Raw genomic sequence first — 14,716 nt, forward strand, 5'->3', positions numbered from 1 at the left:
TGTGTGTTTGGGTGAAGTTTTTGTTGAATGATGGTCAGTGTGTGCGGGGGTGTAGTTTTTGTTGTGTGACAGTTGGTGCGTGTGGGGGGTGGGGTTCAGGGATGGGGTGTATAGTTTTTATTGTGTGACAGTGCATGTAAATATTTTTGTTGTGTTTTTGTTGAATCAATGTGTGTGAATGTTAAATAACAGAATATGTAGTTTTTGTTGTATGACGGTAAACTTAGTGTGTGTCTGTGCAGTTATTGTCTGACAGAAAATGTGTATGGGGGCATAGTTTGTTGTGTGACAGTGTGTGCGTGTGTAGTTTTTGCTGAAATACTGTCGGTGTACATGAGTGTGTAATTTTTGTTGTATGACTGTCAATGTGTGTGTGTGGGTGTAGTTTTTGTTGTGTGACAGTAAATGTGTGTGGACGTTTTGAGTATTTCCCACGCTTTGTAGTGTGTCTTTTGCTCACAAAAATCTGAAAAGGAACCCCACATTTCTGCACTGATAAGTTCCAAGGACCCACACAATTTTCCCCAACAAGTAATTTCTCAGTCTGTCTTAAGGCTGCTGACTTAGCAGTAACACTATCATTGCAGCACAGACGATATTGAGTGTTTGGAGTTGCGTCTCTTGTTTCATATGCATGCATCAGATAACTTTCAATGTTCCCGTTAATTCAAATTGGCGAAACCGGCATCCAAATGTCTTTGTTAAAGTGGCTTACAGGCCCAAAAACCTGTACATCTTGAGGAGCAGATGTTCTTGAAGAACTGAGAAAAGCAGGTGGGGAGCATTTACAGGCAGCAATCAAAGCAAGCAGCATCCAAGAGAAACCAGACTGCAAATATAAATACTTCACTCACGAGTCTTCATCAGTCATTTTGCTTATTTTGTGTTTTACTTTTAGACTGCTAATTTCTTGATAGATTAAAACCAGCAGAGTGAAAGCAAATGACAGTGACATTTATAATATGAATATACGTGTGTGTGTGTGGGGGGGGGGGTGTAGTTATTGTCTGACAGTCGATATGTGTGTTGGCGAGTGTAGTTTTTGAAGTATGACAGTACATGTTTGTGGGTGTAGCTTTTGTTGTGTGATTGTGTGTGTGTGGATGTATTTTTTGTTGAGTAACAGTTGTGATGATGTAGTTTTTGTTGTGTGACTGGAGGTTAGTTCTGGTGTGTCTCAATATATGTGGAGGTGTATAGTGCTCATCCATCATAAGTGGTGTTGTGGCCTGGTGGTAATACATATGTCTACTTAGGAATTGAGAAACTGAGTGCACGGAATTGAATCTCACATTTGGCAGCATTTTCTCTCCCTCCTCTAGACCTTGAGTGGTGGTCTTGACACTGGTCATTCCAATGAGGTGATAAACTGAGATCACGTGTGTACCTTGCACTTAGTGCAAGTAAAAAGGTGTTCTTGGCAAAAATTTTGTTGAAAAATTTGACTTAGATAAATAGGCTTGGCAGTCCGAAAAAAAGGGGTTGGCACTGCACTGTTGCAGCATGCTCTCTCTGGGGAGAGCAGTCCAAATTTCACAGACAAATCTGTTGTGATAAGAGTAATACAATATATAATGCAATACAATAATTCCATTTGCCAGATAATTAAAGCATTTTTGGCCTTTGATGTTGTCGGGTCACTGTGAAACACAGGCCCCCTAACCACATCAAAGTGGAGACAATCTCTGGAAGGCACAGCCACCTGGAAGATTATTAACCCCTTGTCTGCCGAACCTTGGTGAAATGAGACTTTGGCGTGAAATTGAAGTGCAGTCACTACTCTTTGTGTATGGTTCTTACCAATGGTGTCATTGATATTGCTGAACAAAAGTGATACAATCCTGTGAGGAAATGTGAGCAAAAAGCGATGCACAATCCTAGGAGGAAAAGTAAAGAATGATGACTGACACCTTGACCAGAAACTGTATGCCCTGTCTTCTCTGATAGCCCGTCAAGAACTAGCACACTTTTCAGCAGTAGTCATGGGCTTAATTTGGCTTTCCAAAGATTGGCATGTAAGATAAACTTCATTTTTTTGTTAAGACATGATCTTCCTATGTTAAGCACTTGTACTTTCAGTTTTGCTACCATACCCCATTAAACCAGATACAGACACATAGAACACAGCCAATTCAGATACACAACTCGTTTGTTTTTTATATCTTGTACAATGTTTTATTTTAATTAGTATCGCACAATCACGAAGCAGTCCACTTGACCCACCTATTCCCAACACCATTTCCGATTTCAATAATAACTCATATAAGGACACTGGTTTTTTATGCTGACATGTCTTTGGGGAAAAATTTTGTATATATATATATATATATATATATATGTTCTTTTGAAAGGACATATATGCATGAACCTCACAATTTGATACACACTTTCTTGGTAAACTCAGTATTGAATAAGAATTTTCACTCAACATACTGCTTTTTTTGTCTTTCAATGCAATTTTGAAAAGACACATACAGACACACTTAAACACTCTAATTCTTGATATACACAGACATAAGTGTGCACATCCTTCATACTCTCTTAATCTTGATAAACACTTTTTCCCCTCTTTGTGTCTTCAAATTGGTTTTAAACTGGACCTTCCATTGTGGCGTTTGATTATGCACAAGTATTTTGTTCGCCAGGAAGGCCCCTTGCAGTCATCTGGTCTAACTCCACAAACAAAATTTGATTTGACTCTGACAAAACACTGGAGAAGCAGAGAAAAATCACCAGTGAAAGGAAAACTATTAAAACAGGACCGGTCTAAATAATACTTTTTGAAAAAACATATCTTTGCTTGGCGCTTATAATTATGTGGTGTAAACTGGTTATTATGATATATGAACACACACACTAAAAAATTACATGTTTATCCACTTGAGCATTTTAATTGTCATGCTTTTTAGATATTTCATTATGCAGACTGGACTGGCAAAGGGGGGAAAAAAAAGAATATTATATGGCTATATATGTCAATATATTTCCACACACACAGAACTAGCACACCAGAAAGCAAGTTTTAGTATTACCGGATAGGAGGAGGAGGGAAAATGGGAGATTATGCTGTGAAAAAAAAAGTTTTCAAGAAAAAAACATGTCGTGCCATGTGGAGAAAAAGTTTAATTACAGACGGTTGATGAATCCATTGTTATATATTTTAAAAAATACATTTAATGGAAGAGCAAGTGTAAAATACATAATCTCTGTTGGTAAATGTGGAGAAAAGAAATCAGTCTGCCTGAGTCTGATTCTGGAATGCACCATTTGCAGTATGAAATAGGGAAGAAGAGTAGTAATCCTGAGAAGAGAAGTATCTCGAGGAGGATTAGCATAGTACTAAACGCGGCATCTTTTGTTTTGAAAAACACTCTCTTGTTCATGGCATCTGCACACACACTTAGAAAACACTGCCAGATTTGCGGAATGTTTTTGCCAGATACACAACCACAGTTTGAGCAATAGTATGAATAATGAATCCGAATACAAAAACTATGCCTTGCTGGTATATTAACTCTTGCATAACATCCTCTCCTGAATAACATTGACATTTTGAACTTTTATCATACATTTTTACACATTTACACAATACTTTTTTCTCCTAGTTACACACACACACCAAACACACAAAATAATTACAGACAAAGGCATCACAAATTATCAATCAACTAGCAGCAGCAAAAACTGCCAACACATGACAAATTGGGGAACAGCTTGGAAATGTTAACCTGATGATTGAAAAATAATATTTAGAAAATCCAGTTTTATTTTATTTTTTGGGCAGTGTTGATAATTTTGTCCAAATATTTATCTGCCTTCATTACACAACAGAAAAGACACGACTCCAGTCCACAAGTTTTGAACTGTGAGTGGAATACACTTAACACTTTTAAACTGTGAATGAATGTTGATTATCCATTTTCCGTTACAAATGGTAAGTAAAATCACATGATGGACAATCCATGATATCCTCATTCTCTTTAAGGGTGTTGTGCAGAACAGTTTCTGAATATTTTCAATAACAAATAAACCTGGTAAGGAAAGAAAAAAGAAGGAATCTTTTGATTCTGCCAAACATAGACAAACAAAAAATAAAATTCCTGTACTGACTGCTACAGTCATTTAGTATGATTTATTGTCAGTTAATGTCTCGATCTGTTCCTGTCAAACGAGGTTCAAATTGTAAAAAAAGAATATTCTGAAGATTTATTATTCTTCAATATAAAAACATTTTCCATATCCGTATCACTTCTAATTTTGAGCTGGATGAGCCAGTCGACTAGAGAAAACTGGTGAGAATGACTGCAACAGACAACGCAGGAGATTTAGTGTATTTACACCAAACACAGACATTTTGTTCTGCATAATGTTGACAGACATCTGATCTAGAAACCCAACTGTCATAGAATATTGAACCACACTCTTTCAGTTTTATGAAGATTTCCACTGTAGTGTAAGTGATGCATGTTTAACAAGTTAAAGGTTAAACTAATGATCGTCTGTGCTTCCCAGTTACATCCTAGTGGAGAAAACGGGATATAGGTCAATAATGTTATCATCAATTATATTGATGTTTAATTATTAACTAAGAGAAATTAATTGAATATTGTACACTATGAATTAAAAGTTGAAAAACTACCCGATTTATATTTTGCACTATACGCTGAACTACATTGTTTTTAAATAACACAATAAGCCAACAGATGCATTTATAACTGCTGTGATGGATTTTAGTTCAACACTAAAGGCACTTGTGATTCCTTTGAGATTATTCAACTATCATACTGTACACAGCAGCAGTCTTGCTATCAGCTGCTGTAACTAGTTTCATTGTAAGCTATATGGGATAAATAATAAATAATCAATCCTTTATCTTAAAAATGATAACTGAAAATAAGTGACACAGATCTGAGTACATTTTCAAAGCATGAAAAAAATGGCCAGTATTGGCTGAGCCAGTCAGCCTGTGATGACAGTAGATTTCCGGTTACAACCATTTTTTAGCAGAAATTTTTCTCAAGGCACTTTGTTACATACTTTCAAAGCTCTATTCATGATTAATTTAAGTTTGACATTACCACACAGTAAAGAGGGACGATTCACAAAGAACTGGCATTGTAAGGGAGAAGTACTATTCACCACCATTATCTTATACACCTCTTGCTCTCTCATCACAAAGCACTGAGTTGAATAGTTCCTCTTCTGTCTTTCCATTATGAAGCCATAACAGAGTTGGGGAAGCTCTTTCTCTTACCACTTTAGTACAACTGGATAATTTTGTCAGTCAAGTTAAATAACATGAATCCTTACAATTTGCTGAGGCAGAGAAAATCTGCTGTTGCTTTTGAAAAAAAAGAAAAGAAACTATACTGGGTATTTTGAGAATAATCACAGTTTTGCTTTGTTACGGATTTGATTTTTGCTCTGACAAAGCAAGTTCATTCAAAATGCTGGGCCTTTATCTTCAGCAAAATCAGTGTTTGACACATGTATGCTGAATCCCATGGTGTCCTGTCACATTCTAGTGACAAACAGTTTTGTGGGAACTGTCTTTTTTTGTCGTCAGTTCCTAACATAACCACTGTCACCCCGAATATATAGAAATAATATCACCCAAAGACAAACAAGGCAGCCTGTATCAGTATCATGACCTTATCATCAGCCCTAAGCATTTTATAAACGTCTTCATCACAATATGGTAATATCATTCGAAGGCAAATGTGATTGCCTATGCAACAGGAAAATGGAAAATGGTCATCAATACACACAGTCTTGCACCTTACAAATGGCAGTTTGTGACCATACCTTTTTGCTCATGAAGATGCATAAACGCATATACTTCAGTTCTGAGCTGGTACTCAAATACAATCAGGCTTTCTGTAATTTTCTTACATGTATAGCTGCTTACATAAATTTTCAATGGTTTGCTCCATGGTAATTTTCCTTTGCTATGTGAAGTTATAGTAATGAACTTGGTGCAAAAATGATTTTTAAAAAGTGTTTCAATGAAAACATGGTTAAAAATGTATATAGGTCCTTTTTTTTTCAAGTAAACTGATTACTTGAGAACAAGAAAAAAAGAAAAAAATCACCCTTGCTCAACTGATCTTCAATACAAAATTTTCAACCAACACAAAAATATAAATTTCTTTTAAAATGTTAATTTCCTTGTTGTAGTTGATATGCGATAATTACCTTTTCAAGAGTGCCAAAACTGGGACCTACCTACTCCATTTTATAACATTAACAACTTGCTAGTAAACATATTTTTTTAGACACTTAGCTGGAACAGTGGAAGATGACTTTTTGTTGAGATGGGATCCCATATGTTTCTTTCTCATCCTCACAATGACAGAGTAAGGACTGCTACTGTTCTGATCTGCGGATGTTTCCATTTCATAACAGAGTAAAGAACCACTTTGGAAACATTTCTTTGCCGGTAGTTTTCTAACCATCCCAGTGATTTTTAAATGTTCAGTCGTTGCTAGGTCTGGATTTACTTTTAGTTATAAATAATGAAACCAATTTCCTTTTCTTATTCAACCTTGTGAAATGTTCACTGTTTCGCCCAGATACCAACGACCTTTCACTTCTGCTGGTAAAGAAAAAGAATCAATGACCCACGCTTTGGAAGGCCTTGTTACCTCTGTTGCTATTCATGTCTCAAGGAGCCGCCTTGACGTCATACAGAAACCTGATACATGTCAGCTGTATGCAGTTTCCTCAGTGCAAAGGACATAGTGCATGTGGTGTGTGTGTGTGTGTGTGTGTGTGTGTGTGTTCTGGTTTATGTTTTTGGTTGTTTCTTGTTGGTTAAAAAATGTTAAGTATGAACCAGGAAATGCTTTCTGTTGGGAGATGTATCCATGTGCTAAGGGATCAGGTTTCAAAAACTGTTATGAAATATACAAAGGCCCCCTCCACCCAACCCACCCTTTGTCTTATCCCAACCCCACTGTGTGTACATTTTGAGCAGGAAGTCTCACGATGTAACTTAAGTATAGGCTGCTTGTACATCATACTGAAGATTATATTAATAAATTATTACGCAGCTATAGATGTTGGACTGAAAAATCTAGATGTGTCTTACATTTTGGTTCTTAATATTTCTTGGTTACATATATTCACTTTTTTTGTGTGTGTGCTTGCAAAGTTGCGCACACACACACACACACACACACACACACACACACACAAACGCGCGCGCTTGCCTAATATCACAAATGAAAAAATACTAAATGAAAAACTATAACGGAAACACACAAACACATCATTTGCGGAAACAGGAAAATTGGACCTCCTCTTCAACAACAATAACCTGAGAATCCTAAGATTCTTGTCCTAAGATCCTAAGATTCTTGTCGACCAAAAAGAATCGAGAAGACATGTCAGACCACAGGTTTTACTCTAACAAAACTGATTTCTTTCAGGTTCCTTAGTAAGTTAGTACCTAAGATTTGATTTGAATTGAAGTCAACACTTTATTCTGTTTTCCTGTGTCACTTTTTTCACAGGTGTGACCTAGTTTTGTGCTTTACGCAGCTGATTTTAAAATAAATATATATAGTTAGGCAGTCCTGATAAATGGCTCTGTGCAGTCGAATGGATTATAAAACAACTTCATATGGCAATTACTAACATTAATGACAGTGCTGTTACCTGTTGATATCCCCCCCACCCCACCCCGGATCCCCGACCACCACCTTTCCACCCCACCTCTCCATCCCCCAAAAGGTAAACATTTAACATTTAATTAATAGTTTTTGGAAGAATACCATTATATGAAAAATAGACATCACAGAGTTGGCATGATACTCGCCTGTTTGTTTATAATATGTTCTATCACAAAAGCCCCAATCACTTTTTACGGCCATTAAATGTTAAAACGTTACAGGTCCTGCTGCTTTTGACAGCCATCAAAGGTTAAAAGATTAAAGGTCCCATAGCCTTTTATGGTAGTAGAAGCAGTGAATTAATGTTCACTTTGTCAAGTATTTGGCATAGGAAGACAAGACACAATCATCTCTTTCCTTTGAACTCATTTACATCAGGGTGGAGTCCGGAAAATCTGACAAAAGTGCCTTTCTCAAGGACAAAACACCATGCCGAAAAAAAGGCCTTGAACTCTGATCACTGGTGAACACTGGATCAGAAATCCCACCCTAACCAATATAGAAACAGCACAAGAATTCAGGTACTGATTAAACCTTTAAAACATGGGAAACTGCAGTCACAGACATTTAACTGAAAGTGACCCCGAAAAACATGAATTACCAATGCATGCCACAGATGTTTTATACTGACCAAAGGTTCACATGAGATGACACATGAGGATTTAGATTTCAAGGTTTGGTTATTATCATGATACAAGTTTTTACGGGAGGAGTTTGCAGTGTACAGCATTATGATAAACTGGATAACGAGATTTGTCAGAGGAAATCAGATTTTTATGTTGTGCAGTATGTCTGGCGCTATATTTCTGTTTGTAAAATATGTAGAAAAAGAGTGTCACTGTTCACTCCTTGTCTGGATAGTATTGTCACTATGCTGAGTTATATTCTTATTCTTGTTCTTGTTGCTTATAGTCCAGCCGACTGCACAGGGCCAGCTATGCTGAGTTAAATGGCGAATTGTGACCATGAAGTGGAGAACTGTGACTATGAAGTGAAGTTTGCAAAACTTTGTCACCAAGTTTTTAGTGTGGGCTGTCCTTATACATGGACAAAACAGAAGGCAGCTTTTGTGACTCACTAACACATTATACACAAACTTCAAAAACAAAAGCAATTAAAAAAAAATTTAAAAAAACAAAACTTTTTTTCCTTTCCTCCAAAGTATCATAGCCATGGATAAACCTGTATTAAAAATCTGACCTGCAGATTTGAAAAGAACACTGGTATAATCAATACATATGTCAAGTTAAAAGCGCAGTTATTCTATACAATTGACCTCAAAGGCAATCTGAAATTCATAAAATCACAGAGGTAAAAACCCAGGGGCACTTGCCACTATGTGACAAACATTATCAACTGGATACACTCTATAGCACTGTGTAAAACATATATCAGTATAATTGATTGGCATGTGATGTGTATAAAATTTAGTGATTCAAACACAACACAACCCTGGAATGACAATCACATTATATTTCCCTGGTACTTCACTGTCCTTACTTGCAGACAAGCTCTGTCAGACAGAATATCTGCACTGCTCATTGTCTGGACTTGCTCACCAACTTGCACAAAAGATTGTTTTTGTACATTGATAATCTGGCCAATAGACAAGTCATGAGCATGTGGCCATCACAAATCAGACTTAAGTGGCTTACAACCTAAATATTATGTGCCAAGATGTGTTTGTGTCAAACCATGGCAAGGATTTTTTGGCTGTTTGTGGACTAGTTTTTGATATAAATAATTTAGTTTTCATGTAATGTTTGATGTAATGTTTGAAAAATCAAATTGAATACATATTTTTTTGTGCATGACAGATATGAAAATGTGCTGAGAATCTTATAATAAATTTGATATAAAATAATAATATATTCCATTATACATGTGTTAGTAAAAGGAAATAAGATTGGTTGATATAGTGGACAGGCACTCCAAACCTGACATACACAGCACTGACTTTTGATAATCGTTAGTCTGTGTACTAAGGCCACTATCCTGTGCACATCACTAAGGCCATGAGTCCATGTACATCTTTAAGGCAAGGAGCACAACCAGGGACAGACCATTCTACATTCCATCCTTTTCCTTCACCTCACCTTCCTGATTTTTGGCAAGATACGTCCACACACACCCATGCGTACAATGACATGCACTGCAGAAAACCCTCCCCGCCCCAACTACCAAAGAAAATCTGTCCCATCGTTGTCAGAGAAAAAGTTTCTGTCAGCAATAGCTTCTTCATAAGAGGGCGGGGGTTCGTCCTGGTAAGGCGGAGGTTCTGGCATGGATGCATCCGGTTCCACATACGGGAAGCGATGCAGGTTGATCACATTACCGTTACTACTATCCCCAACAAACCCATTTCTTGTGCTGCCACTGGTGCTGGGCACATCCTCATCTTGCTCCTCACCAGAATCAGCAGAATAATCCTCAAAGCTGTCTGCAATTTCTGCCGAGCTGGAGGATGCCTCCAGTTCTGTCACCCCATGGAACTCGTAGCTGGTGCCCACATGGGGGGTTGATTCTGGGGCGGACTGCGAGGGCCGCCCAAAGCGGTGCAGGTGGTCCTCAAGCCAGCAGGTGGAGGAGAAGTTCTCCAACTCTTCACTGCCCCCCAGCAGCAGGTCAGAGCAGTCCACATCCAGCAAGACCTTGGGGCGCTGGGAGATGCCTGATGCCAAGCTGGTCACAAACACAAAGTGCTGCCTGCCCAGCATGTAGCGGGCAGGGGGCGGGGGCTGCGACCGGCGCCCCTCTGGGTCAGAGCGTGTGCGGTGTGCAACTGCGTACTGCCGACGGCTATGGGTCTTTCGGTTCATGCGGAACCAAACCCGCCTCCACAGCTGCCACCGATCCATGCTGAACAGCGTCAAGCGTCGTTAATGGTCATGGGGGCTGTGTGTCAAACTAAGCACTGACTCGTCCACCTCCTAGCCATCAGTCTGGCTGTTCTCACCTCTATACATGTAAGGCTGTTGCCTTGAGTATTCAGATTTAAAGGTATCAGCTTCAGTGTCTCGTTTTACAGAATATCTCAAGAAACAAAAAGTTGTTGCATTCTCATCCAGCTGCCATCTTGCATGTTTTTACAGCCCCTGAAAGAAGAGGAAAATATACATATCAATCAACCAATTAATAAATCTGTATAAAGACAGAACATGCAGTCCAGGCTGAGAAGATTCTCTCTCAAAATCAAACCATACAAAGACAGCCATTCCTCCTTGTAACTGTCAAGGTTTCTGTTCCAAGAAGAGGTGGAGGGAAACCAACTCTTCTTTGATCCTGGCATGGTGTCAAACTGAAGCTCCCATACAGGATTTTCACTCTTGTTATGTGTTTGTTAAAAATGTTTGCAGAACATCCTATGGACCTGCATGACGAAAATGCTGTGTGTACTTTCAATTTTAAAAGTACCAGCTAGAGATGCATATATAGAATCATGTGCACTGTCACAAATCCTGTAATGAGAAGAAAGTAAGCAATCCTGCCACAGTTAAAGTATATAAAAAAAAAAATAAATAAAAATAAATAAAAAAGAATGCATACATGATCCAGACTTCAAGAGGACATTTTTAGTATAAACTGTCAACATCTCTGACTGAAAAACAAACACAAAAAATAACCCCCCACTCCCACCAAAAAAATCTTGTCTGATCTTTCATCATGTACCACACCTTTATGCTGAAAGAAAGAAAGAATGGGATCCTGACACTACCAGTGTCGAACGGCCGTGAGCCAGCTAATGTATGCATTCTTGTCCGAAGCAATGGGTGCACTGTAAATTTGGAGGTGTCGTATTTGTAATGCAAGTGCAGGTAGGACGAAGTATAAAATTACAGCTTCGGTTAAGTTCCTGACAACTGTGCGAATATGCATGGAGTAAATCCTCATGGAACCAGAAAACAGGTTAATCACATCAGAACTTTCAAAAGTCAATCATGTCAATGCACGTCCGCAAACATGATACACATTACATTGTTTGGAGGTCAGATTTCACTTGTGTCCAAAACAAGGAAGGCATTCCATCTTTTGAGTCTGTCGTGACAGTCACGTCTGTTGTCACGCCCTCGATGATATATACATAATCTTCAGACAGTAATCGCATGTCATGGGCAGCAATGACCAGTCTGTTGAAAACACAACAGAAAACAACAAATACAATTTAAGTACAAACACACCTGCCTTTCTTGCCAAGCAACGTAAAACTTGATCAGAGTGTTGACATCTCTATTTTTGTTAACCAAAAGACCTTGCAGACTCGGTGCGCCTTGTCGTCGACTGTTTGGACTATTGGCACGGTCCACACATCTCCACACATAAATCCCTGTTTTTCACGTAGCGAATAGACACATTCTCTTCGGAGAAACTCGCATGCTCAAAGTTTTGTGTTTAATCACGTAAAAAGCTTGCGTTTTTCTCAATAATTGTTATTGGCTCTTTAGTCCTTTCTCACGTCTGATTTGTTGCATGATTGTTACTGCCAACGGTCTTCTTCTTCTTCAGTCTCTGTTCAGAGTCCACAATCATATAAACTGATCATTCTGGCACCTAAAACTGCCATCTGTCGTCGAGAATCCGTTTTATTTTTCCACTTTGCGTGTAATATATACGATACAGTGTGTGTGTGTGTGTGTGTGTGTGTGTGTGTGCGCGCGCGCGCATTATTATAAATAACCGGTTTATTGCAACTTGTAACACTGAGGCTTTGGTGGAATATAGCAGAATGTTGAGACGTTTATCTGTCAATATGATGGGTTCGAATCCAGACATACGTTTTTACTAAAAATGTTTGATAAATATTGCTTTATCAACAGTGTAATTTTGTAGTCTGTTTGTTTCAGTTGTTTGTCATGTGTGTGTGTGTGTGTGTGTGTGTGTGTGTGTGTGTGTGTGTGTGTGTGTGTGTGTGTGTGTGTGTGTGTGTGTGTGTGTGTGTGTGTGTGTGACATATCCTATATTCTGTTCGTTATCATTTTGTTTCCTTTTTTGTCCCCAAATCTACTGTATTTCCCGTATCTTATACAGAACATCTATAGCTGACAATCATGTGTATATGTTGTTTTGATATATGATTTTTTTTTCCCTTTTCTTTCGAGCACTGCATAGAAGAAAAAACGACAGCATTGTCTTATTCTAATACCCTCGCCCCCCACCCCTTCCCGGGAAAATAGAATGATTTTGAGTTCTCAGTCTCTCAGTCTTTGTATGGTTTGTGGCCAGGTTGTAAAAAAAGCATCAGTGTTTGCGTATCCCACTTCCCCACTATACATACGAAAGCTATCCATTCCTTCATTTATTCCTTTATTCCTGCCTTCCTTCCCTCTTTTCTTTATCAATTCCTTAATTCCTTAATATTATCTCTCTCTCCGCTCCCCCCCCCTCTCTCTCTTCTCTCCCAGTCTCTCTCTCTCCCCCCCTCTCCCTCGATCTCTCTCACTCTATCTCTCTAAGAGTTTGTTCTTGTTCTTGTTGTTCTCTTTCTCTGAGGAGCAAGGTGGCAGATGTTTATCTGCCAACTATTACTGAGTGTCCGTGAGGCCTGACAAGCTCATCACTGATGAGTTGGGTTATGCTGCTGTCTGGCATCTGCCAAGCAGATGTGGTATAGCGCATATGCCGGAATTGTCCGAACGCAGTGGTGCCTCCTTGAGATACCGAAATTGAAACTGAACTGAAATACTGAGTTTAGAGTTGAATAAGGAGCCCCATTGGCTCTCTGTTGTAAACCTACCAGTTGAGTAGTTATTTTGTTGTTTGATTTTATTCATACGTTTTTGTTACCCAAATAGAGGAGAAAGGAATAGGAAAAGTAGTGATGGCATGAGGCATGGGCGGGGGTGGGAGAGGGGATGGATTTTGGCTGTCTAAAATCACTGACATGTGGATTGACGTTCAACAGATGAACGAACGAACACACACACTCACAGACAGACACACATGCAAACAAATTGTGCTTTTAATCAACATTCCGTTCAAGGAACAATATACATATTTAAAATCCCATGTCATCAATTTCATCGTTACGTTGACGACGATGGATCGACGTGTTAATAATGATTGTGGCACATTTTGGTTAGGGATACTCATGTTGCGTTCACACTTGATTAACGACATCATATTTGTGAATAATAGCTGATGTTACAGTATTCGAAATAGCTATCATCATAGAATTCGGTCTTTTGAGTGGGTTCATGGATCAAGTTGAAATGGTGATGATCATATCATATAGGTTAAAAAAAAATATATATATAAAAAAATACGAACTCAAAATATTTTTACGACACTTTTAGTTTCGTTTCTCGCGGCAAGTACAAACTTGCAACATGGCGAGCAGTAAATAAACATTAGCAGCTTGTTTCGTGCAAAGAAACCGTCGGACACATTGGGTACTGGCTCGAATGACTTTATATTCTTTCAGTTTGGTATGTGTATAAAAAATAATAAGAAAATATTGAAATGTTATTAGTAATCTTCAAACAGTATGTGTGTTGAAATGTCGATATTTCGAGTTAGGCTTGTTGAGATTATTAAAAAAAATAGATAAGGGAATCCCTAACAAATAGATAGTAAAATGTAAGTTTTGAGTCAGAACTGACATGTAGTATAGGGGTTTTCAATCAGTGGAAATCCTCGGGAAAGCATAATGGGACCAGTACTCTTAAATGATATTCATAAAATAGTACTGCTAGCAGACGACTGTTGGATAAGCAGACGACACTGAAATCAGACAGCATCGAAATCATTCAAAGCAATCTTTATGACCAAAAGTTTTAAACATGGAAAGATGCATGGAATTTGCATATTAGTCATGTCTAAATGTCCAACTGATAGCCATCACAAGGAGGACAAGGGTTTTACTTCAAATGCACTGTTTTGCTTTGACCCACACACTAATCATAGGAAACTGGATTATTAAGTACTGTTGGTAAGTTTCCCATTGGGCATTGTGTCAGATCTTTAAGTAGTTTCCATATTTGACTGAAGGTGTTTTGAGACTCTACCAGTACTGGGCATTAACCCTTTTACTGCCAAGTTTCTGTGTG

General features: G+C 38.3%; 2 protein-coding genes across 6 annotated transcripts in view; one reads left to right on the forward strand and one right to left on the reverse strand.

Annotated features, from left to right (window-relative positions):
• Nucleotides 1-5,342: 5,342 nt before the first annotated feature.
• Nucleotides 5,343-11,943, reverse strand: LOC143300701 (uncharacterized). Of its 3 annotated transcripts, none has more exons than XM_076614563.1 (2): nt 11,856-11,943; nt 5,343-10,768 (listed from the first exon to the last, which is right to left on the reverse strand). In XM_076614563.1, the coding sequence occupies exon 2, from the start codon at nt 10,529-10,531 to the stop codon at nt 9,851-9,853; it is 681 nt and encodes a 226-aa protein (XP_076470678.1). In that variant the 5' UTR covers nt 10,532-10,768; nt 11,856-11,943; the 3' UTR covers nt 5,343-9,850. The 3 variants fall into 3 exon arrangements, with proteins under 3 accessions (XP_076470678.1, XP_076470677.1, XP_076470679.1); XM_076614562.1 differs by having other exon boundaries at nt 11,852-11,937; XM_076614564.1 differs by lacking the exon at nt 11,856-11,943 and adding an exon at nt 11,348-11,368.
• Nucleotides 11,944-13,975: 2,032 nt separating this feature from the next.
• The window catches only part of LOC143300698 (leucine-rich repeat and coiled-coil domain-containing protein 1-like), a 310,494-nt gene continuing 309,753 nt past the window's right edge, over nt 13,976-14,716 (forward strand). Inside the window, exon 1 of one of the 3 annotated variants that reach the window (XM_076614553.1) lies at nt 13,976-14,095. The gene's annotated coding sequence lies outside the window, so the exon portion shown is untranslated. Of the gene's footprint in view, nt 14,096-14,579; nt 14,599-14,716 lie in introns of those variants that run through there. The other 2 variants (XM_076614554.1, XM_076614555.1) reach the window with 2 other exon arrangements.

This window comes from Babylonia areolata, chromosome 26 (assembly GCF_041734735.1).
Source record: "Babylonia areolata isolate BAREFJ2019XMU chromosome 26, ASM4173473v1, whole genome shotgun sequence".
In the NCBI taxonomy this organism is placed as follows: Eukaryota; Metazoa; Mollusca; class Gastropoda; order Neogastropoda; family Buccinidae; genus Babylonia; species Babylonia areolata.